A 22529-nucleotide genomic window follows, 5' to 3' on the forward strand; every position below is an offset into this window, starting at 1 on the left:
CACAGCCCTCGTATTTCATGGCTCATATGTTCAAAGGGGAGACGCCATTTCTTAACAATCATGCCATCGGAAGAATTCCACACAATACTCTACTGGTTATGAATTTAACAACAATCAACAACACACAATACTTGTTATATTTTATAGAAAAAAACGTAGGCATTCGAAAATGATAGGTCCCAACATCAAATCCATGAATGGGAAATTTTTTCTTGCCTCCAGGTTCACATTGTATTTCAAAACATAAGTTACTCGCTGAAAAGCCCTCGTAGTTGAATACCACTGCTGGTTAACGGGTTAATATTTTTTTCGTGTTCTAATTTCCAGAAAAAAATAAAATTTAGTTCCAAAATTGTTTACTTTAATACAAAAGAAAACTTTTAAATGTTGATTTTTATGTTGATGTCTATGTTGATTTTTTTCAATTTATCTGTGATTCATCATACAATTCTGATAAGAGCGATTTTCACCATCTCTTTCACTATTGATTTGCGGCAAATTCGGAAGTTAATTATTGACAAAAAAAATTTCACTCCCCACCCCAAATTTGCCGGTCTTCTAAAGTCTTATCGTTATTATTTACACTACCTACATGATTTGTAGGAGAAGTATAGGGAAAAGTTTTGGAAAAAAATGATTTATTTCAGATATTGCTACGAAACCTCGAAATTCTTCAAAGTACATCCCCTGAGCATCGACACACTTTTTCCCTCGACAACTCGAAGTCTCCGTGGTAGGAGGATTTTAGATAAGGGTACTCTTTAAGGCTAGGCGTGCAAGCAGACACTCGGATCTGCTCTTGGTCGCCCGTCAAGGGCTTCGCCACGAGTTTAGCCCTGGTATTTCGTATCGCCGAATTTTCAGTGATATAATGGTGTGTGCCCTGTCAATGTATTATCAATGCCAATACGATCTGTGACCATGAGCACACTTATACCGACACCGTCTGAATTCAGCACTTGACACGCACACGTTGCACCTTGTCGTCGGTTCTTGACGTCGACGGCCGTCCAGCGCGGGGCTCGTCCTCCACACTATCTCGGCAATCTTATTAGAGCTTGTGCCTCTTTAAACCCGCAGCTTGAGACATGCTTTCATCCTTGAACACTTGGCGAATCATGCCCAACATCTCCGTACCCAAATTCCCCAGTCTAGCACAAAATTTGATGGCGTACCACTTTGCGCTTGTACCGAGTCACTCGACTGGAGTCCACTAAAAAACACGATTTAGCCTGAACGAACGCTCGCAGGAGATTGGCGCTTGGCGCGTGTTGAAGGTCAGATCCCTCATCCCCGAGCGAGTACGGTGCGACGCACAGTCACTTGCGGAAAAAAATTTCCCGATAATTTTTATACAATCCTTGTAATGGATGAACGGGCGATATCATTGCATTTCTCCATGCGTAACCTTACGTGTGTCTTCTCTATCCATCGTTGGCCTTTCTTCGAGGAGCAACCCTTTTCAGCCCGGAGTCCCAAGCGAGTTCTCCCCTCGCGAGCCAAATCCTTTGTTCTTCTCTCAGTCCTCGACTTTCGGGGCGAGGGCGTCCCGGTTGGCGGGACAGGGCATCCCGCCGTTGACCGCTCGCGGTGTAATGAAATGCGGGGGTGGGGGCAGGGCGAGACTGGAAGAGAGTGAGGGTATGGGGAGAGGGGTGGGGAGAGACTCAGGGGTGCGTGGCAACTGTATGGAGAGGGGCCGTCGAGCGAGGGAAGGAAGGGGTGCATGCAGAGAGGGGGTCGGGGAAATGTGTAATGGGAGAGAGGGGGGGTGGCAGGCGAGGAGAAAGGGGGGGGGCGGGGAGAAAGGCAGCGCGACAGGTGCGAAGCCCTCCTTCCGACGGAAGTGAGAGGGCCTCCCTCCGACGGGGCGCAGTCTTTTTGGCGGCCCCGCGTATGTAGGGCGGCCTTTTCGGATGCATACTTGCCATGAAGAAAGGACACCGATAGCCCGGACAGTTGAAAGAGCAAACGGTCTACCGCACCACTTGCACCCCACTCCTCTCAGCCTTGTCGAGTTCGGGCGATCCGATTCCGCAACGACAACCAATTAGCGGGCATCTCATGGGACGCGTGTAAGTCGACAATGCTAAGGTCGTGACGTTTCATCCGCGCTAAAATCTCCATTATTGCGTACTCCGACAATCGGATTCGTTGAGATCGGTGCGGATCGATACTAGGTCGTTGTTTGGACTGGGCGATTATTTCGCTTCCTTCCTGAATATCCAAATCCCTCACCCCCAAATGGGCATCGCCCGGCCCCAAGGCGCGCGAGGAAGGGTTCCACCCACCCACCCACCCCCTTTTCCTTCCGTCAGCCAACCGTCTCGCTTTTAAATGACTCGCTCTCCCTCGCTCGCCGCTTTTTGAACGCGTTCGGCAAAGGGACCGCAGCTCCACCGCGATTCGTTACGGCTCTCCTGCCTTCCTTGCCCTTCTCATTCCTTCGCTGACGACGAGAACTGCGTTTTGTCCCCCATCTTCATTTTGAATTTTTCTACAGGATACAGACGTTCGTCGATTCGCAGATAGATGTTTTGCATCTTCGCTGGTGGAGTGTAGGATTATAAGACCGCTCAACGTTCCCTCCCGAACCGTCTAACACCCCGTGTGAAGCCGCGATGGATACGAAGCCGTGCGGAAGTGACCTCAGCGATCGACATCGTGGGTCGCGGAGTTAAGGATTTGTTTGAAACGAAACCCGCGATCGAGGAGGCCGAAGCGTCGGACCCTGTGTCGTCTGGGAAACAATCTTTTCTTCCCACCTCGCCGCCTTCCCATCGTGTGCTTTCGTCTCACAAGAGTGACCACTGACGTCATCTTATCCTGAGACTCGAGTCCTACAGGGTCGCCGTCTCGCACCGTCGAGCTTATCAGCGTCCAATAACCCCCCCCCCCCTTCTCCCCCGTATGCCGAATCCAATTTCCTTCAAAGCTCTCGTAGTAGGGTATGAATGGTTTCTGCGGTGAAGAGTAGGGTGGGAAAAAGTTTTTGGTGCAGGTGACTTTTGATTCCCCAAGCAGAGCGGTGCCTGGGAGTATTTCCGTGAAGGGTGAATTGTGGTGCGCCACCAACATATTCAACGCCACAGAGCCTTCATGCGAAACGGTTTCAATTGTCGTTGAGCCCGGAAATAAACTGTTTAGCAGCAATTGGTGACTCGGCTTTTTTTGGATTTATGCTCTTGTGCTGTTGCAGTGAGAAGTGAATTTCGAGAATCGTCAACGCCATTTTGTTGTTGTTACGATTGTTCAAGACTTGACAACGTGAGTCCAGTTAGAGTGCCGGCACATGGAGCAGCCGTATGTGTGGATCAACCTGAGGAAATTTATGTGACGGAAAATGTGAGGGAAGAAAAAAAAGTGTTTACGGAACTCGTGTGCTGACGGGCGTTATACACACAGTCGCCATTAACCCTGAGGAAGCCGTCACCGAGGACTGCTGACTGTGAGAACCCGGACCTTCGGAGAGTTGAAAGAGAAGGGAGGGGAGAGGAGGAAGAAGGAATACATCAGAGGAGGCGGGGAGTGTTTTATTTTTATTTGACGAATACTAATCGTAATAGCCGTCGGAGTGGATAATACAGGGTCTCGTCTTTCCACGAGTCGACCTACTTCCGTGGGGCGGTCCTCCTCCCGACGAGGAGCCTCTCGAATCGCCGCCGCGGGCAAGTCCTAGGAGGGGTGGTGTCTTTGGACCGGTGGGCTCGCGGAGGGCGGCAGCCGTGGCGCCCTCGGTGGTGGGCCGGGCGGGGGGCGCCTCCGCCCCCGCCTTCAGCGGCTCCGTCCGGCGGCTCAAGGCCGAGGACCGCGTCCGCCGAAGTAACTCGAACCAGAGGGCCAGGAGTGACGACGAAGGGACGTCCGCCGGTGAGAACCTCCTCCCGCCCCCCTTCCCCTCAGGCCCCCACGTGTTCGATTCCCTTTCCGGGCGAGAGAGCCTTCCGCCCGGGGCGCCGGCATTTGCCTGGCCGGGAAGAGTGCCGCTCTCGTGGTTGCTTACTCTTGAAGCTCCGAAACTTATACCAGTAGTGGGTGCGATAAATGATATTCCAGATTTTATTGAAAGATTTCAATTTTCTTTCCAAAGGAATCCAGATTCAACGGGCAACAAGACAACCGTATTCGTTCGGGTTTCAATTCATCATGTCGTCCTTTAAAAACTTGAAGTTACTATGTCTCTTCTGAATACTGCTCATTATTTCAGTGTCTACTTTTCTGACATCTCTGGCGCTTTCGTCTTCTGCATTCGGAACCACTATGAATCTATTATAGCGGTACTATATTTTTTATGGAACTTCCAGATTTGCATATATTCCTTCTTGGATTTACATACACTGAGGAAAGGGTCTCATGGGACCTGTCCCAATGTCAAACTTAAGAATTACCACAATTTTACTGCAATCCGTAATCATGGAATTTTGTTTGAATAGCGTCGCTAATGGTATACGAATATTCCTAAATGAGTATTGGAACTTGGGCCTGAACGGTGGGTTAAGTTCCAAACCGCGTCCGAACTAACGTCCAGAATTATTTGGTTCGAATGCTACCCCTGAATTGTCATGCGAAATAGCTAGAGCATTATATATGTACCTTCCTTAGAGCTCTAAAATAATAAACAATCAAGGCCTTCTTACACTGTTGCGATTTCAGCTGCAGGCCTACCATTTCTGAGGCAATGCCTAAGGAGGCCTGACTACGTTTGCCGTAACTTCAACCAAACAACCACAGCAATCAATTTGAGGATTGGCTTGACACGACCAAGAAAATAGGGTCAGACCCTTTCTCCGTACCGTCTGCTGCTTCCTGGGGGAGGAATCATATAGCTTGGAAAAGCAGAGGGTGTCCAAAATCACTTGGCATCGAACCCGGGTCCTCCGATCAGTTGTCGCACTCCCTAAACACGCAAGACTAAAACGCCCCCTTCTTATGATGGTTCTGTGGACAATTTAGTCCCCTGTAAACTTGCATTTAGGGATCGCGAATTTCTACTTTTTGACAGAAAGTAGAATATTTGTACGAAATCGTGGTTGGTGGAGACCGCTTGATCCATTCCTGGGCCTGGGCGGCTGATTTTCGCGAGGATCGACCCCAAGTAATCAAGAGGAAACCCTGGCTCCGCGAATTTTGGTGAATTTCGCTCTACATTTTAATGGAAAGCGTATATTTTAGTGAAAACAGAGGACACACATCCCTCGTAAATGGAAATGCCATACCGTATACGTTTGTAAAACCGCGGGTACGAAACTGCCTCAATCCGCATCCTTGGAATAAATTCAGAGAGGCGCTGTCAGGTTGCTGCGATGTCCCAGTGACTAGAATTAGTGCACTGAATGGATATCTTCCTGGGTTGTGTGCGACAGAACTTGAATAAATTTCGCAGAAAATCTATCAATTTATGTTTTGATTATCATTTGATTTGTTTGATTGTTCGTTATTGTTTCATTTCATTGTTCACCGTCATTAGTTGTTTCAATTGCAAGATTGTCATAGTACAGTCCTCCATTCTTCCCTATCTCTGACGTTGTAATCCTCTGTCACCCCCTGCCTGATAGCTTCTCTATTTAACGTCCTTCTTAATTTGCTTCCAATTTACTTGTCTTCTTCGCGGGATCTTACCTTCAACTGTCCCTTCTATTATATTTCTTATTAATCCATTTCGTTCTTCTTTGCCGTAGAGTTCTCTCCTCCTGGTCCATAGTCCTCTTTTGCTCTTCTTTACGTATATAGTTCCTCTTTCCTCACTCCGGCTATTTATTTATCTTATTCAGCATCCCTATCTTCCGCGCCATGTTTCAAAGGCTCTTTCTATTCTTCGCCGGTCCACTCTTCCAATGCTCCATGTTTCTGATCCATAGGGTGCTCTGATACATATGAACGTGTTGACGAACTGCTTTCTTTTTTGCAATCGTTGGTTCTTCGAGCATATCAGTCACTTCTTCTTCTTCATGAATGCCTTCTTAGCTTGAGATATTCTTCGCTCGGTGTCGAGTTATAATGCTGTCGAGGCAGTACATGAAAGATTCATTCCACTTGCCATAGTTTCACTCCTCGAATTTTGGTATCCGTCTTCAGTTTCTCACTTCTAACACAGATGGATTTTAGTTTCCTTCTAGTTGACACTCACATTATATTCCCACAGAAGCACATGGTGCATAGCAGTCAAAGATGCTTGCAGATCTGCGAACCGGAACATGTTGATTTCTTTGCCATTCACCCAATTTCCTGTGACGCCCAATTCTTTCGCTTCTTCTTTCGCCTCTTCTTGATATATGTCGAATGGTGCTGACGGCGGGTTGTATCCTCGTCTCTTTTGTTTATTTAACCTCAATGCTCATTCTATTTTCCGTGTGTATTGCTGCTACATGGTTTTTGTAGAGGTAGTGGATTGTTCTGCTGTCGTTGTAGTCCGTTGTAAGAGTATCTAGTACCTAGAACACATTGTTCCATTCCCCTGTATGAGTAAATATGTGTGTTGGCTTCTCCTTCTCTTCCTTGAGAAAGTTGGCTTGACCACTGAAAATTCGAAAATATGCGAGTTTCTTTTCTTTTTTGTGTGTTTCTGTGTTTTTGTTCGCTAGTGCTGACTTAATATGCATTATTATTCACATCCGCGAGACTTTCTTATAGGTTATATATATATATATATATACTCATATATACAGAAACAGATATAAGGAAAAGGGATAGGAACACACATAAAGGACGAGCACAATAGAGGCGGGGAAGGCGGAATCGAACGGATCACAAGAGTAAAAATATTTCCTCAACCGGGACTCGAACACCGGATCTTTCCACTTGCCGGGCGGATGCTCTTAACCACTTGAGCTATCGAGGAAACGTAATTTACCCTGAGATCCGTGGGTCTAATATGTCGCCAAGCGCCCCGATTCTTTAGCCAAGAGATGGCGTCAGGGGACTGTTTCACCCACCAAAGGAGAAATAGACAGTACACAAGAGGAAAGGACAGTGGTTTAGAATTCATACAACATCATACAGGAAAGGAACAGTGCGTTTCGTGGCACGCATAGCCAGAAGAAAGAGATGAGCCACATTGGCCAAATACACATTCAAACACGACTCTTGTGTTTACTCTTGTGATCCGTTCGATTCCGCCTTCCCCGCCTCTATTGTGCTCGTCCTTTATGTGTGTTCCTATCCCTTTTCCTTATATCTGTTTCTGTATATATGAGTATTTATTCGCCGTTTGGCGGGATTTCGTATATATACTACCTTGATCAAAAATTTCCCGGAATTTATTCAGAAAATTAAAAATACAAGTTTATTCATCTAAATCTATATTGTCCCCTTCAAAGTAATCCCCATCGACTGCAACACACTTATGCCAGCGCTTGATCCAATCCTCGAAACATTTTTTATATTCGGTTTTCGGTATGTCCATCAGTGCTTCCTGCGATTTTTCCATTACTTCCTCTCGGCTGCTAAAACGCGTTCCCCGTAATGGTTTTTTAACTCGATTGAACAGAAAGAAGTCACAGGGAGCCAAATCAGGTGAATTCGGTGGCTGTTGGATGGTATTTGTTGCATTTTTCGTCAAAAAATTACGAATAATGATAGCACTGTGCGACGGTGCGTTATCATGGTGCAAAATCCACGAGTTTTCTGCCCACATTTCTGGTCTCTTTCGGCGAATTGCTTCACGCAAACGTCTCATAACGCCCAAATAATACTCTTTGTTTACTGTCTGGCCTTCTGGCAAAAATTCATGATGCACTACACCGTTGTAATCCATGAAAACCGTCAGCATTGCCTTCTTTTTTGACTGAAAACGACGTGGTTTTTTTGGTCTCGGCTCATTTGGTGAACGCCATTCACTTGCCTGATGTCTGGATTGCGTGTCGTACTCATAAACCCACGTCTCGTCTCCAGTAATGATCCTTTTGATGAATGTGGGATCGGATTCAGCCTCGCAAATCATGTCTTTTGCGACGTCAACACGGTCTCTTTTTTGCATGAAATTGAGGTCTTTGCTGCTACACGACGGAAACCCAAATCATTAACCACAATGTCTTGGGCGGATCCATAGGCAATGTTCAAGTCCTCCGCTATTTCTCTGATGGTTAATTTGCGGTTATTGACCAACATTTCTTTTACTTTATCAATTTTTTCACCGACTTTCGATGTCGATGGTCTGCCACTGCGTTCATCATCTTCGATTGACTCACGACCACTTCTGAACCGCTCGTGCCACTGGTAAACGACCGTTTTTTTTAGAGAATCGTTGCCGAAACACTTTTCCAACATTTCCAACGTCCGTGCGCCACTAAATCCGTTTTTTACGCAAAATTTAATACAAGTTCGTTGTTGCAAATTTAAATCCATTTCTGAAATTGTAAAAAATCGCCAACACACACAGAGATAGATGTACTCTTGGCTACGTAACTTTTGCAAATGTCAAGTTATGACACTAAGATTTAAAGGGAATATCAACAACAGATGTACCCATTTAACAAAAAAAACAGAACTCAAATCGGAACGATGGGAGCGCCACACGGTGGTTATTCCGGAAACTTTTTGATCAAGGTAGTATATATATATATATATATATATATATATATATATATATATATATATAAATGTATGAGTGTGTCCCTATCTATTTTCATGAGAATGAATATTTGTTCGCCATATGGTGGGTTTTCGTGTTTGAGTGTGTATTTGGCCAATGTGGCTCGTCTCTTTGTTCTGGCTATGCGTGCCACGAAACGCATTGTTCCTATCCATTATGACGTTGTATGATTGCTTACCTACTGTCCTTTCCCCTTTTGTGTTTTCTATTTCTCCTTTGGTGGGTGAAACAGCTCCCTAACGCCATCTCTTGGCCAAAGAATCGGGGCACTTGCTTGTATAAAGCATCGCAGATCTCAGTATAAATTACGTTTCCTCGATAGCTCAAATAGTTAGAGCATCGGCCCGGCAAGTGGAAAGACCGGTGTTTTAATCCCGGTCAAGGAAATATTTTTGCACTTGTGATCTGCTCGATTCCTCCTTCCCCACCTCTCCTGTGTTCGTCCTTTATGTGTGTTCCTATCCCTTCTCTTTAAATATATTTCCACATGAAAGCAAATATGTGTGTGTGTGTGTATATATATATATATATATATATATATATATATATATATATATATATATATATATATATATATATATATATATATGTATACATACGTGCGACAGAAATGACCAGTTTTTACAGTGTCCATGGTTCTATCATTTTGAATAATAAAGCAGTATTCAATTAATTTCGATTCTGCTTGCAGTTTATGCGAGATGATTAGGCCAATGGTCAACCGTTGATGGACGTGTTTGTGATTGTTCCCTGTCTCTCTTGCCACAGGAGAAGTGGAGGGCAATGGACCCTATAAGCCCGCCCCTCCGCCCAAACCGACGCCGTCCCAACAGCAGCTGCAGGAAGCGGCCGCCGCCGAAGGAGGTGGAGCCGGAGGCGGCAGTGGCCCCACGCCTCCGCCCTACAGGATGCCGCCCTTGCCCATGGTGCCACAGCAGTTCCAGCAGCAGCAGCAACAATTGCCCGGGGTGTCGTCTCAGTTGTCGGACGGCCACCACTACCAGGGGGACGCGGTAGAGGGGATCCTTCCGGGGGCGCCAGAGGCCTCACCCCCTCTCCACACCCATTCCAGCAAGTTTCCGGTGAGAACCATTCCCCCCCCTCCGTCTCCCCCTTGCGATCTGGGGGCAGTCGTCATTTCTGTCGTACTCCCCGGACCCTCCCGTATTAACCGACGTATTTTTTCAATTGTTTCGTTTTTAAGACAAAGGTTCCCGTAAAATACAAGGTTAAAATTAAAAGTATCGGGAAAAGTTTAGGGAACATAGATTTATCCCAGATATTGCTAAAATGACTTAAAATTCTTCATAGTGCATCCCTTGAGAGCGTCGACACACTCATTCCAGCGGCTTTTCCACGACACGAAGGCTCCCTGGTAGGCGGATTGCGGAAGATCCTTTAAGGGTACATGTGCAAGCTTCTTTGACTGCTATTAGTGTCCCATGGTGGTGTCCTTTGAGGAAGGATTTCAATTTTGGAATGAAAATAGTCTGCTGATACCAAGTCGGGACTGAAAGGGGGTTGGGGAATTGCCGCGATGCCGTTGCAGAAGGTCTTCACAAGCAGACACTCGACTCTGCCATTGGTCGTGCGTCCAACGATCCTCGGCACGAATTAAGCACAGATATTTCGCGTCGCCAAATTTTCAGTGATTATTGAAATGAAATAATTGACTCTGTAATTCCACACACTTATTTAAAAGCACGATACACGTTTCATCATCAATATAACCTGATGATGACGGAAACGTCGAACCCTGGGTCGTGTTTTTAAATTGAGTGTGTGGAATTACAAAAGTCAATTTTTTCATTTGATTTCAATATTTCATATAAATTCCATAAAGTTATGCCGGAGACAACAAATTTCAGTGATAATGGAGTGTGCGTTGTCACATTCTTATCAATGCCAATCCCACGATCTGCGATCACGCTCACACTTAACTGACGGTCTGAATTCAGCACTTCACGTAAACACGTGAGGAAATTATTTTTACCGACTCTTGTTATACACATCTTGTATTTATTCCACTGTAAAGAGTATATCTTATACAAGGCCATCATAAAAATATAAACATATTCAAAAGTTGGAAAATATTTACTCATGCAGGAAAAGTATGTTGGGGTTAGCGTAAATGACGTTAATGTCGGAGATAGGTTCCTGGTGCAAATAAAAACTTTTAATGCACATAAAATATGCGCATAGTAATGGAAGTGAGATAAAATATTATCATGAGTTCCTAAAAGAGCATGATTACATTCATAGGGAAGGATTAAAATATAAAATTCATAGGGAAAGATTAAAATATAAAATTTCATATTTGTTTATCGATTTAATTTGGCGGGGTTGAGACATATAATGCCTTCTTCCACCTAAGCCTTGCATTACATTGAAGGCAATTACATACAAGCGAACCCTAGATTGAGGATAAACCACCTCGGTGGGAATTGAACCCGCGACGTCTGGGTTTATAGGCGAGGACGTCACTATTCCGCCGGCGGCATAGTGATAGAGAAAAATAACATTTCGTTTTAAGTTTTAACAAACATAATTTTAGGGAAACAAAATGAGAGACAAACAAATCATGTGAGACACGTCAGGAGTTTCTCACAAATTAGAATGATAGAGACATAATATGTTTGTGATTTAGTCCCTTGCAAAAGAGGCCGGTGGAGTATTGATTAGTTTTAATGGACTGTGCCCCCCTCCCCGTATATATGTGTGTGGCCGTGGCATTGATGCTCTTTGTTCCTCCCCACAGATTGAGCGAGAAGTGATAGTGAGCAGTGCGGAGAAGGCCTCGGACACCTTCAAAGCAAAAATCCCTCTCATCCAGGACTACGGCAAGCGGCTGGTGGGTGGGGTGGTGAGTGGGGGAGGGGTGGGTGGGGGAAGTGGAGTAGGGGGAGTTGTGGGGCGTGGAGGCGCGGGGACTTCTGCCGTGGCACCCGACGCCCCCGTCAAACAGATGGCCTGGACGGAAGCTGCGGGGAAATCCCCCGGGCGCAAGGTGGTGCCCAACATCTCACAGCAGCAACACCACCAGCACCATCACCAGCAGCACAAGCCCCCTCCAAACACAGTGAGTGCCCTTTACTGAGAAGCACTACAATGTGGTCTCACCCTTATTGTCAGTCTGGGGGTCATTGGCTTGTGGCAGCCCTCCGAGCCATCCTCTTCTTGAGAAAATGCCTCATTGCGCCCACCGAATCCTCCAACTCCTGCTGGTACATATTGCGTTCGTACCATTAGCCACTCATTACTCCAACAACTCTTGAAATTCCTACAGTTTAAGTCTTCAATGAATTGTGGTCAAACTCATTTATTACTATAATGTTGTCTTTTGCAGATTTAGAGATAAAAGATTTGATTTTAACCATTTAAATATTTTATTTTGTTTGACTTAATAGATTATTAGTTTGCTGTTGCCAGTTATGCTAGATTTTCAGTTGTGAATACTCATCTGCAAAGAGTGTTTCAGAAACATTTGTTGTCTCTTGTTTGAACTTCAGATGTCAATGATATACATACAGGTATATTAGGAATATGAATGGACTGAGGACTGTTGCGTAGGGAATATGAACTGAGGTAAGTGGTAAGTGGAGCTGATTGAATGATGGAATACTTCCAGCTGTTGGTAATATTATGGAATTTAACATATTGTTGTCTCCCCATGGGGAAGCTTTTTATCCAATTTAATACTGTTCCTCTGATAACATTGCATGGAGTTTTTTTTTGGAAAAGGATAACATTATCTTTTGAATCAAAAGTTTAAGAATAATCATTGAAGAAAAATTTACTGATAACTTTTTCTGTTTGCTCCCGGGAAATATAATTCTGAGGAAACTGAATATGTACTGCTGTGTCTATTGTAGATCTGGCTTTGAGCAATTTATTTTGAGAATTGGCATTTAAAATATATCTTTTTAGATATGAATACATTCTTTTATGGAAAAAGTTTTCAAATATTTTTGAGAATTAATATGGCTGAGCTATAACTGCAAATAACTTGTTTAGCCATCTCTTTTGAACAGAGGAGTTATGACTGTGATTTTTAGGGAGGTGGGAATAATTCCATTAACCAGAGATTTGTTGATTATATGAAAGTTAAGATTTTAAATAATGTCACTACATTTGGCTATGAGCTATCCAGGTACTTCATCAGCTCCTGATATTTCCTGCTTTATTACCAATAAATTGTAGTTCTTTTTTGTGTATAGGTTCCAGAAAGATGGATTTTTTAGTATTTGTACTACAGTTTAATTTGCAGTGATATTGTTTCATCCAGAGTTGCCTTGATATTTCATTTGTTAATAAAATAATCATGTAGTTTACTTAGAATTGAGTGAGGATCAGTGATTTCCTTTTCATCTATCTTTAATTTTGAATATTTTCATTACTGAAGTAAGAATTTAAAGGATTTGTTAAACTGTTAATTATGAGGTGACCTCCATAACCTTCTCTCTCCAGCCATTCTTTTAAGTTCCCCTTCATTTGAAATTTGGCGCCCTAATTTAACGGGGGCTAGAGCCACCATATTGGTGTATAAACGTCCCTACACTCAGTGCACGCATCTTGTTCGGGTAGTGTTGGCAGATTGTGGTTCTTCTACTTTGTTCACGTTGCAAACTGTTGAAATGTGCACTGCAATAGAAAATCCCATGAGCTGTTAAGTGCAATCGATGATTAGATTTTTACTGGCAAAAAACCACTAGCCAATTTAAATATTGATGGGCAACTTTGTGAAGTGTACGGAGATGGAATAATGAATGATGGCGTAGTGAGGCAGTGGTGCATTCAGTGTAAAAATGACTGCCTCAATGTTCACGACAATGACCACAGTGGTTGACTTAGCCTTGTGATAGATGGACCTACAGATGGCCACTTCTTGGATATCTGTGTGTTCAGTCACAGGACAAGTTTCCCGAGGAATGTCACCAGCTTTGAAGTTTATTGCCAGTAAAAACCTAATTACTTAACGGATTTTGTGTTTGGTGGGATTTCCAATCGAATTCTCGCTACATGCAAACGGTGGTTACCTTCTGTTCAGCAACTGTACCATATAAAGCCAACTTATTAATGGGAAAATATCTGCATAATATATTGGGAAAATGTAAATCATCAGACTAGCATACTTATTTCAAGCTGAAAAATTACAAGCTTGACAAATCTTAAGAAATAAAAAAGTTGACTAATTATGAAGTATACTGGGATTTTTCTTTAAAAAGTCTGTGGGTAGTCTCACACTAATTTTTTATTCCACTCATACCTTACATACACAAGAACCCTCTGCCATTGATTTAAACATAGCTAATGTACATGACCTACAATAAGTAACCTCCGAAATCCACGTGAAAATTGTTACTTCCTCAAATACCTCATGGTTTTATTTTTGAGGGTGTGGCATTTTATGTTCATTGCTGTGATTCACCGAGGGTCAGCCTTTAGAGTTTTGGACTGGAGCTTTAAATGCTGATTTATTTATGAATTGTTCAAATGTCTCATTGATGCCAGGGGCTTGAATTCATTTTGCTTATATTACTCTACTGAGCTCCAACCTCTTTGCATTGTTTCTTGAAGCATGTGCATGGGGGAATATACGGTCAGCATTTCCAGAGCCCGGATGGTAGCATTCATACCAGGCAGCTTCGTGATACTATGTCTCCCCATCAGTACAATGGGTAAGCATGATAAATCCTGCCTGTGTGCATCTGTCAGAATATACTCTTAGTCCCTTACTCAGACGAGCTAAAAAGATTTGATATTTCATCTTTTAATTCATTGTCATTAAACAGAGCTGCACGTGCTGCAGCATATTTCTGCAGTTATTGGCCTCTCTTTCTGTATGCCTGGCTAATGCCCTGGTAAACCTTGACCTTGCTGCGTATAGAGATGTTCCATGTAATTGTGCATATATATAGGATACTATTTTTGTATCAGTATAAATTCCTAGTAGTTTAGCAGTTTTCTATAAAATTTGGTTATGTTTCCACACCTGCGGTGATGACACTTCTGTGCTGTTTTGTTCAGGGGTGCATTGGTGGGTATCACATGTGATGTCACATAAACTCACTTTGAATATCTAAAGCCATTGATTTTTCCTGAGAATTTGTCCAAACTGATCAATGAAAAACTGCCCGGCCACCCAACTACTTCAAAATAACACCCTCCTTCACAAAATGTTAGCCTTGCCCTGGATTTTGGGTGAGAAAATGCAATAATATAGCTTTCAGTTTAACTGGAGGGGGAATTTTTATATTTTTATGTGCTTTAATATTGATTGATGTGTGGTTTTTAATTTATCATTGCTTGCTTACATTGTGTTGCATGCATTGCTTACTGTAGGCAGCAGATGGGAGCCATACCTAGAAGGGAATGGAGCAACAGTACCATGACTGCAGGGGATGATGGACCCAGCCATCGGAACCCTGGAGAATATGCCCAGTCTCATCAGCAGTCAATGAGGAATGACTCAGGAATCACCTGGTCTACACCAAATTCCCAGCAAAGTGTATGTAACATATATGCAGTGAGTTTACAATTGAACTTAAAGCACTTTATTTTATTTTACTGGATTGTGTTTTGTTAGGAGATATTTATTTGGTGGTTGTATCCATCCAAAAACCTACCTTAACTGGTAGATTACTTTATAATAATAATTCCTGTAATCAGCTATTTACTCTCTTTCTTTTTGAAGCAGGGAACATACGGCAATGCACAATGCAACTTAGGACCACCAAAGGTGGACCCTGCTCAAGAAGATGCCAAAGGTGAAAGTACTGTCGTTAACTCTGGTAGCGTGCGGCAGAAGGTGGATGAGATGGAAGTGGAACAGCACCTTTCGAGGACCGATTACGATGTGGAAGCGGGCATCATGGATGGCGAGAAGGGTGCAGGGAGACTTTCAAACCAACAGTCATCGAGCAAGCCGTTCCCGTCTCGCACCTACCACCACATCAAGGACATGATATCGAGTCGTTTTGGTGGAGGAAGCAAGGTGCCACGGGATGCCATGGGAGGAGGGGGAGCTGGAGTTGGAGATGCCGAGGGTCCCTTGGACACTCCGGCACAGAGGGGTGGTGGGAAGGAGACAAGCAGACCTCAGCAGGGGCTCAACAACTCAGGGTGCAGGTCAATCCCAAACCTGAATGAGGCCAGCTCCTCGAGGGCAATGCCGTGCATTCCACAACAGCCATCAAACCGCAAGTCAAACAACCTTGCAGACAGAGACGAGGGGCACCAGAGGCCAGAGGGTCACTACCAACAGTCGCCAGCTCAACAGTTCCGCAAGACTGACAACAGCAGCGGTGGCAACAGGGCAGACCTCGGGCAGAGTGGGAACGAGCAGTGCGTGGATCAGCCACACGGTGCTGCCAGGAGGGAACTAATGCACCAGAAGGGGGGGTACCAGTGGGCCGGGCCATCGGCTGGTGATGATTATGGGCACAGTGGGGTGCGGAGGAATCCACGCCGGGAGGGGGTGGAGGTGGTGAGACATGATGGCAATGAGCGAGGGGATGCACAAGGGGGTCAGCAGCAGAAGGGTGTCGGGGGTGGGGACAAGAGGAGGGAGGATTCAACACCCGAGGACTTGGTGCTCAGGGAGTCGATGCAGTTGGAGTTCTCAATGGGGTCCATGGGGATAGGGGAGCCTGCATTCTACAGTACGCCCGTGGGGGAGCAGGGGAAGCAGAACAATGCCAAGTTCAGTGGCGCGTACGCCTTGAATGGCAGTGAGGGGGACATCAGTGCAAGCGGAGTGCAAAATGTGAGGCAGCAGCATGCGCAAGGGAATTCTTCCTCGGGTGGCCATGGGAACAGCAGCCACCCACCCACGCAAGGCTTTGTCAGTGCTAAGTAAGTTCTTTAAGGGTGTGATGTGTTTAAGGCAGCTGAGTGCACAGTGGTCCAGAATGCATCAATGCTCTTCCCATTGACTCAACACCCATCACAATGTAATTGATTCATAATTTCTAAAAGTAACGGTGGAATGATCTCAAAGTAAGTAGTTATGGCACTCCCTATATTCCAGATTGAAAATTGTCAAGTAAGATCAAATTGATAGCATATTGTGAAACATGACTCACTCTTGCTAAGGAATTTCATTAGCATTTGTGAAGAAATCAATGGTAATTACTGGGTCAAATCAATGCCTAATCATATTTTATTAAGACAGGTCAGAAGTCAGTCGTAAAAGTTGTACCCTAATGCTTTATGATATCATAAAAATTAAACAATGGTTTAACACCAGCTAATTATCAACTTATGGCTTAAATGCAACAGTTTCAATGAAACAGTTTCAGAGTGTAAAAATCATTCGCCTTGACTGGGACTTTAAAATGAAAAACATATCACAAATTGACAAATACTTTTTGAGTCAAGGTACAGGTATAACTCTCTCCTTCAAAATGAGAAATTAAGAAAGTGTTTTAATGCTTTAAATGCTTGTATCTCCCAAGGTAGTAAGGAAAGGTGTTCACATTTTTCCATGAAAAGGAAAATGTTAGAGAGCTCTGTAAAATATTAGTTAAAAAATTATTTATGTTCATGTTTACAACTGTGGAACTTCACTCGATGAGCATAATTCATTCTGGGATCTTTATCATAAAGTGAAACCCTCATTTTAGCAAAAAAATGTTCATGTATAAATTAATTTAAAATATGGCAATGCATTTAATGCAAAAAATAAATTATACCCCATGTTTTTTAAAGAAATAGTGTATATACATAGTTTAGGGTTGTGGATCATATTCATCTTTTCTTCTATATTGGAATGAATCACATCTGTTTAGAGACATATGTATTTGCTGACACTTCAAAATTATGTGAAAATACATTAAATATTATCATTAATTAAATTTTTTGTGTGCATAGTCACTGCCTAATTAAGGTGATACTGCTCAATGCAACAGTTTCCTAAGCTTTCCGATTTCTTGAAGGCTCGTGGAGATTATGAATGGTAAGCTAGCAGGGGTTTAATTTTCACATTGACATTTATTGACCCAAAATAACAGTGTAGGATGGTCTTTTAGTGGTTTTTGCTGGGCAATGCATTCTTTTTTTCTGTTGTACGAGTGGACTTCGGCATTTTTTTCCAGAAGAGATGTCTACCAGTCTCATCACAATTAAAAACCTGTTGCGGATGGTAACTCTCAGAATATACTAGCTTCTTGGAGTCACCAATGAAGTTCTCTGCTGACTCTGTGTTGAAGCTTAATGCTTCACTGGGCATCACTATGCTATGGTTGCCAATTCTTCATTTAAATCTCCCCAACCACCCATGGCTTTTATCAAAAACTTTTTCTTCAGCTGTTTATGATCCTTGCACCTTCTCAACGAGATTATTGAAAGTCATTTTCCACTTCTCACAAATTATATTCTCGTAAATGGTTTTGTATTGCAATTGCTTTTAGTTTATCCGTATGAGAAGCAGCCTTTCAACATTGCTGAAAATACTAACCATTGCATGAATATTCTACTCACTCTCTTTGAAGCATCTCCTTAGTATTGTCCTTGAAGAAAATGTAAATCGATGATGCAGGCCAAATGTATGTTTGTGCTAGATCAGACAAGCTCATGTCTAGTTCTCGCTCTTCAGTGATTTTTACTTTTCATTTCTACATTTTTTTTATTCTCTTATTGCTCTCTTCTTATTCAGGAACATTTTTTCAAGGGGTATTAACCCATTGGCTTACAAAGATGACAATTCACCGGTCTCGCATATTATTTTTTTTCTACTTTCTTTTGGAGCATAAATGTCAGATAAATTCATAATTTATCTTCTTGATTACTTTGATTTTCTCATTCTACACATTCTCTGGAAGTTATCATATTGCAGTTCATATTTTGATCTTTTATAAACTCTGTGATTTCAAAGTATTTTCATTTCATTCCGTCTTCATTTATTTGTTAACCCAGTGCACATCCAGCACTGACTTATTTTGTCTTCTCTCACTCCTAGCCTCCTTCTATTTGATATAAAGTATTGTTCATATACCTATTCATAGCCAACATAAGATAAAAGAAGTAATATTTCACTTTGTATACTTGATGAGTGCCATCCACTCAAGGTAAATAAAAAATACCAAAATATTTGTCTTCATTGAACTTGCTATTATGAAAGAAATAACGCAATTTTTTTTGCTGCGACACAAAAGTGACCTTTCATCTTTTTCTGTTTGTTTCTAATTCAACTAAAAAGATAGAATTACTGAATGAAATCGTGGCCTTCTGGTAATGCACGTTACTCTGCTGGCAGTATTCCTGCCATCACAGCCACAGATGCTTGCCCTTGAGGCCATGTGTACTTGTACTACCCCCGGTGCAATGGCTGCCAAAGAGGGCAAGATTTTGACCAACGACTATGTAAAACAGTTTCCTTTTGATAGTGACATCAGTGTTATTGATAACAGTGAAGAAAGTGACACTGATAATTCTGATTATTCATAAAATCTGAGGAGTGTGAAGGCACTGCAAAATTTTCCAGAAAAATGAAGGCAGTATTTTTCTGGTGCATCCAAAAAAGACCTAAAACTAAATGGTAAAACTTAAAATTTGTTAATGAAGAATTTGCAGTTATAATTCATTATCATATAGTTTCTAATAATTAGAATTCAGGTCAGGTGAATGTTGACGCTGGGTTTCTGTCCATGCATCCTCCATACCCATCCGTCCCTCATGGCACAAATGACCTCTGCTGTCAGTTGCCTCCCCTAATAAACCACCAAAAAAACTACCCAACTGCAACCAAAAAAAAAATAAGTTGAATAAATACATTTCAACAAAATAATGTCCATGTTTGATGTAGCTATTACATTTGCTAACATTGTAAAATTCCGTGTAAAATCCTATTCATGCTGACAAAAGAACAGGAATGAAATAATGAGACATTATAGTGCCTTGTGTGAAGCAATTCAGATGCATGAAACGGAGCACGCTTGTGAAATATGAGATCACCACTCATGTATAATTTTTTGGACCCAAAGTAAGATTTCTCCTGATGAGATGCCTTTTCCCCTCAAGCTTCAGCAGGTTGAGTGCCAAAGGCGTGAAGAAGGAGGAGAAAGGAGCGGAGGGTGCTGGGCAGAGGGGGGGCAGCAACCCCACCCCAAAGGGCGGCGGGGGGCGTAAGGGAGGTGAGGAGGAGAGCATAGAGGAGGGTGTGGGGAGTGGCAGCATGGGTGGGGGCAGCTCGGACTACGAGAAAGCGGCACGGAGGAGTGGGCGCTCCACATCCACAGACTCAGGGCGAGGCACAGCTGGCCATGGTGCGGTTGGGGGCAGCCGTAAGGGCACGCCCCACGAGGGTGGTGAGAAGAGGGATGGCCCTGACCCAGCATCGCGAGCTGCTCATTACAGCCAACAGCATCCAGGTACTGGCCTCTCCCTTTGACCTTTCCCCTTTGCTTAAGGGATGGGCATCTGGAAAGAGAACATATATCCTCGGCTAGAGTCAACAAAACATGAGAGAACTCAGTTGAGGATGTTCGTACAAACAGCTTGCCATCATCAGGATAAGGAAGAGATAAAATGAAAGTCCATCCCTCCACAAAAGCTTCCAGTGACAACGACCGTCACTATACCTATTGCTGAGCAACATTACATGTATTTCCTTTAATCTTCCTGATGATGCTCACGGTAAGAAGCAGGAAACATTGAGTTTTTCATTAATGAACACAGCTATACCCACAAATATCTAATAAGACAGATTAATAGAAATTATTCATGGCACTTATTCATTATTTTATATACTCTCTTTTAAAATAAGTTGTTTTATTTTAGGTAAGAAATCTCTAGGAGGATTTCAAATATTGATGTGAAATGTGTTCTCAATGTTGATGCGTCACTTATAACTTTCTTTGCTAATTGAGTGATCCAGGGAGTAAACTTTCACATTCATCTCATAGATATTTGAAATTAACCCAAAGTAATTAATGGTTTCTGGCATAACTTTATGGAACCAATTCATTATAAATAAATGAAAGGACTAACTTTGTAGTTCCACACGAAAATTTTCGTGTGGAACTACAAAGTTAGTCCTTTCATTTATTTATTATTAACCCAAAGAACAAAACATTTTAAATTTTTATTTCTTATTGTTATCTTTATTTGACACTTAAGGTGATAGATTTGGTGTCCAGGTGAAATGAATAAAGCTAGTTTTTACTACTCAAAAATTGAGCCAAATTGATAAATTATCATCAGCTTTATTGTTGTTGTATAGTAAATCTATATCATCTGGAGAAATTAATTGAGTTGCCTTAGAGGAGGTTTGAAGGTAAACCTGCTATGGAAGCTTGAATGGAAACTTGTGCCAGGGTTAATCCTCACGGCACACCCTATGCTACTGGAAGAGTGACTGAAAGAACAGCACTTACTTGTACATATAAGTGTAAACTTTTTGTACCCAGTCAACGAGTTTCAAAGTGTAGTGAATCTAGTTGACAGCAATATATTTTTCTTGTGGGAACACAATCTTCCATTCTTTCCTTTAGAAATGGATTTTAACAAAGTTTCAGCCTCAACCATCTCTCAAATACATTGAGTTCTGGTTTACATAGAGTTCTTTTTGGTTTTAGTTCTCAGGTTCTTTTTCATAGTTCAAATCCTTGTGAGATTTTAGTGACTTAAATGGTGTCAGTCTGGTGATTCTAAAGGTAGCGATCGAACAACTATTTAAAAAATCATATACATGTATATCATCAATGGGTGGGGTCGGACGGGGGAAGGCAGGGTGAAGAAGGGAGGAGGAAACTGTGGTGGGTGTGTTGTAAGCAGAGAGACGGTGATAGGGTTTGGTGGTTAGTCACTGAGTTCGGGGAGGGGGGGGTAGAGGTTATTAGTGGTTCTTCGGTGGTAATTGAGGAATGTCTAGAAGGGGGAGTGGAAAGGGAAAAGGTGTCATTGGTGATGTTTTCCTTTCTTTGTATGCTGGTCAGAATGGGCAATTGTTTTTGGATGCCTATCTGTGCCTTCTTCCTCTCCTTGCGCATCATTTGTGCCATGAAGTCTGAAAGTTTTTAATCAGTCCAGATGATGCTACAGTATAGCGAAACTAGTCGAGAACAGTAAATTCTTTCCTGTGAAAGAAGTCTTTGCTTATTTCTTCATGTTTTAGCATTCTGTTTAGTTTGATAAATGTGTGATTTTAAGGTCAAATTAGTCAATAGAAATTTGAATTTAATACATTATGTATATTAAATAAGATGAAAAACAGAGTTAATGGAATTTAAAAGAAAATTGACCGAGAATTAATAAATGTTTGACTTTCCATCTTCATTGCAGAGCACGACACTGAGTGGGTTGATGTTGTGGAATCTGAGCTGCAGCAGATTTTGGATCCAAAGCTCCATTCCATGGATGGTGGTTACGGAATGACAATCTCTGGCGTTGCCAATTCAGTCGTGAGTGAGAGCATGTCCATGACGCCTCCACTGCCCCCCCTCTCTCCTGGTGGCTCACCGCCCTCATCCCCACTCTGCGCTCACAAAGACAGAGGGAAGCACTACAAGCTAAGCTCCAGGTAAGTCATTTCTACTATTCTTTTCTTTGTTTAGGGAGAAATTTCCTACACAACTGGAACAATCCATGGAAACAGCCAACATTTCCTTCATGTACTCATATAGTAGTAGTATTTAGGGGAGGCGACCGACAGCTAAGGTCATTTGCGCCATAGGGGATGGACAGGAAAGGATGAAGGGTGGAGAGAAACCCGGCGTCGACATTAGCCTACTCTTTACGAAAGGCGCCAAGGGGTCCACAGCTTAACGTCCCATCCGACGGACGGCGTACTCACTCAAAGAGCCCTCCACAAAGCACCTCAAGTAGGGATCGAGATACCTCTGAATAATATTCAACACTGCCGGGATTTGAACCCGCGCCCTCAGGGTGGGAAGCCAGTACGATAGCCACCAATCCCGATCCCCATGTACTCATATATTTT

The 22529-nt window shown here is 42.9% G+C and overlaps 1 protein-coding gene across 1 annotated transcript in view; it reads left to right on the forward strand.

The window, feature by feature from the left end:
* Positions 1-22529, forward strand: part of LOC139688211 (uncharacterized) — a 64647-nt gene that overhangs the window by 32912 nt on the left and 9206 nt on the right. The window contains exons 2-8 of the mRNA XM_071585641.1: positions 9359-9672; positions 11349-11669; positions 14168-14268; positions 14933-15098; positions 15288-16076; positions 19701-19959; positions 21872-22109. Of these exons, the coding sequence (XP_071441742.1) occupies positions 9359-9672; positions 11349-11669; positions 14168-14268; positions 14933-15098; positions 15288-16076; positions 19701-19959; positions 21872-22109 (2188 nt within the window). The remainder of the gene's footprint in view (positions 1-9358; positions 9673-11348; positions 11670-14167; positions 14269-14932; positions 15099-15287; positions 16077-19700; positions 19960-21871; positions 22110-22529) is intronic.

The sequence above is a fragment of the Hetaerina americana genome, unplaced genomic scaffold, assembly GCF_022747635.1.
Source record: "Hetaerina americana unplaced genomic scaffold, ioHetAmer1.1.p SCAF_2, whole genome shotgun sequence".
Classification (NCBI taxonomy): Eukaryota; Metazoa; Arthropoda; class Insecta; order Odonata; family Calopterygidae; genus Hetaerina; species Hetaerina americana.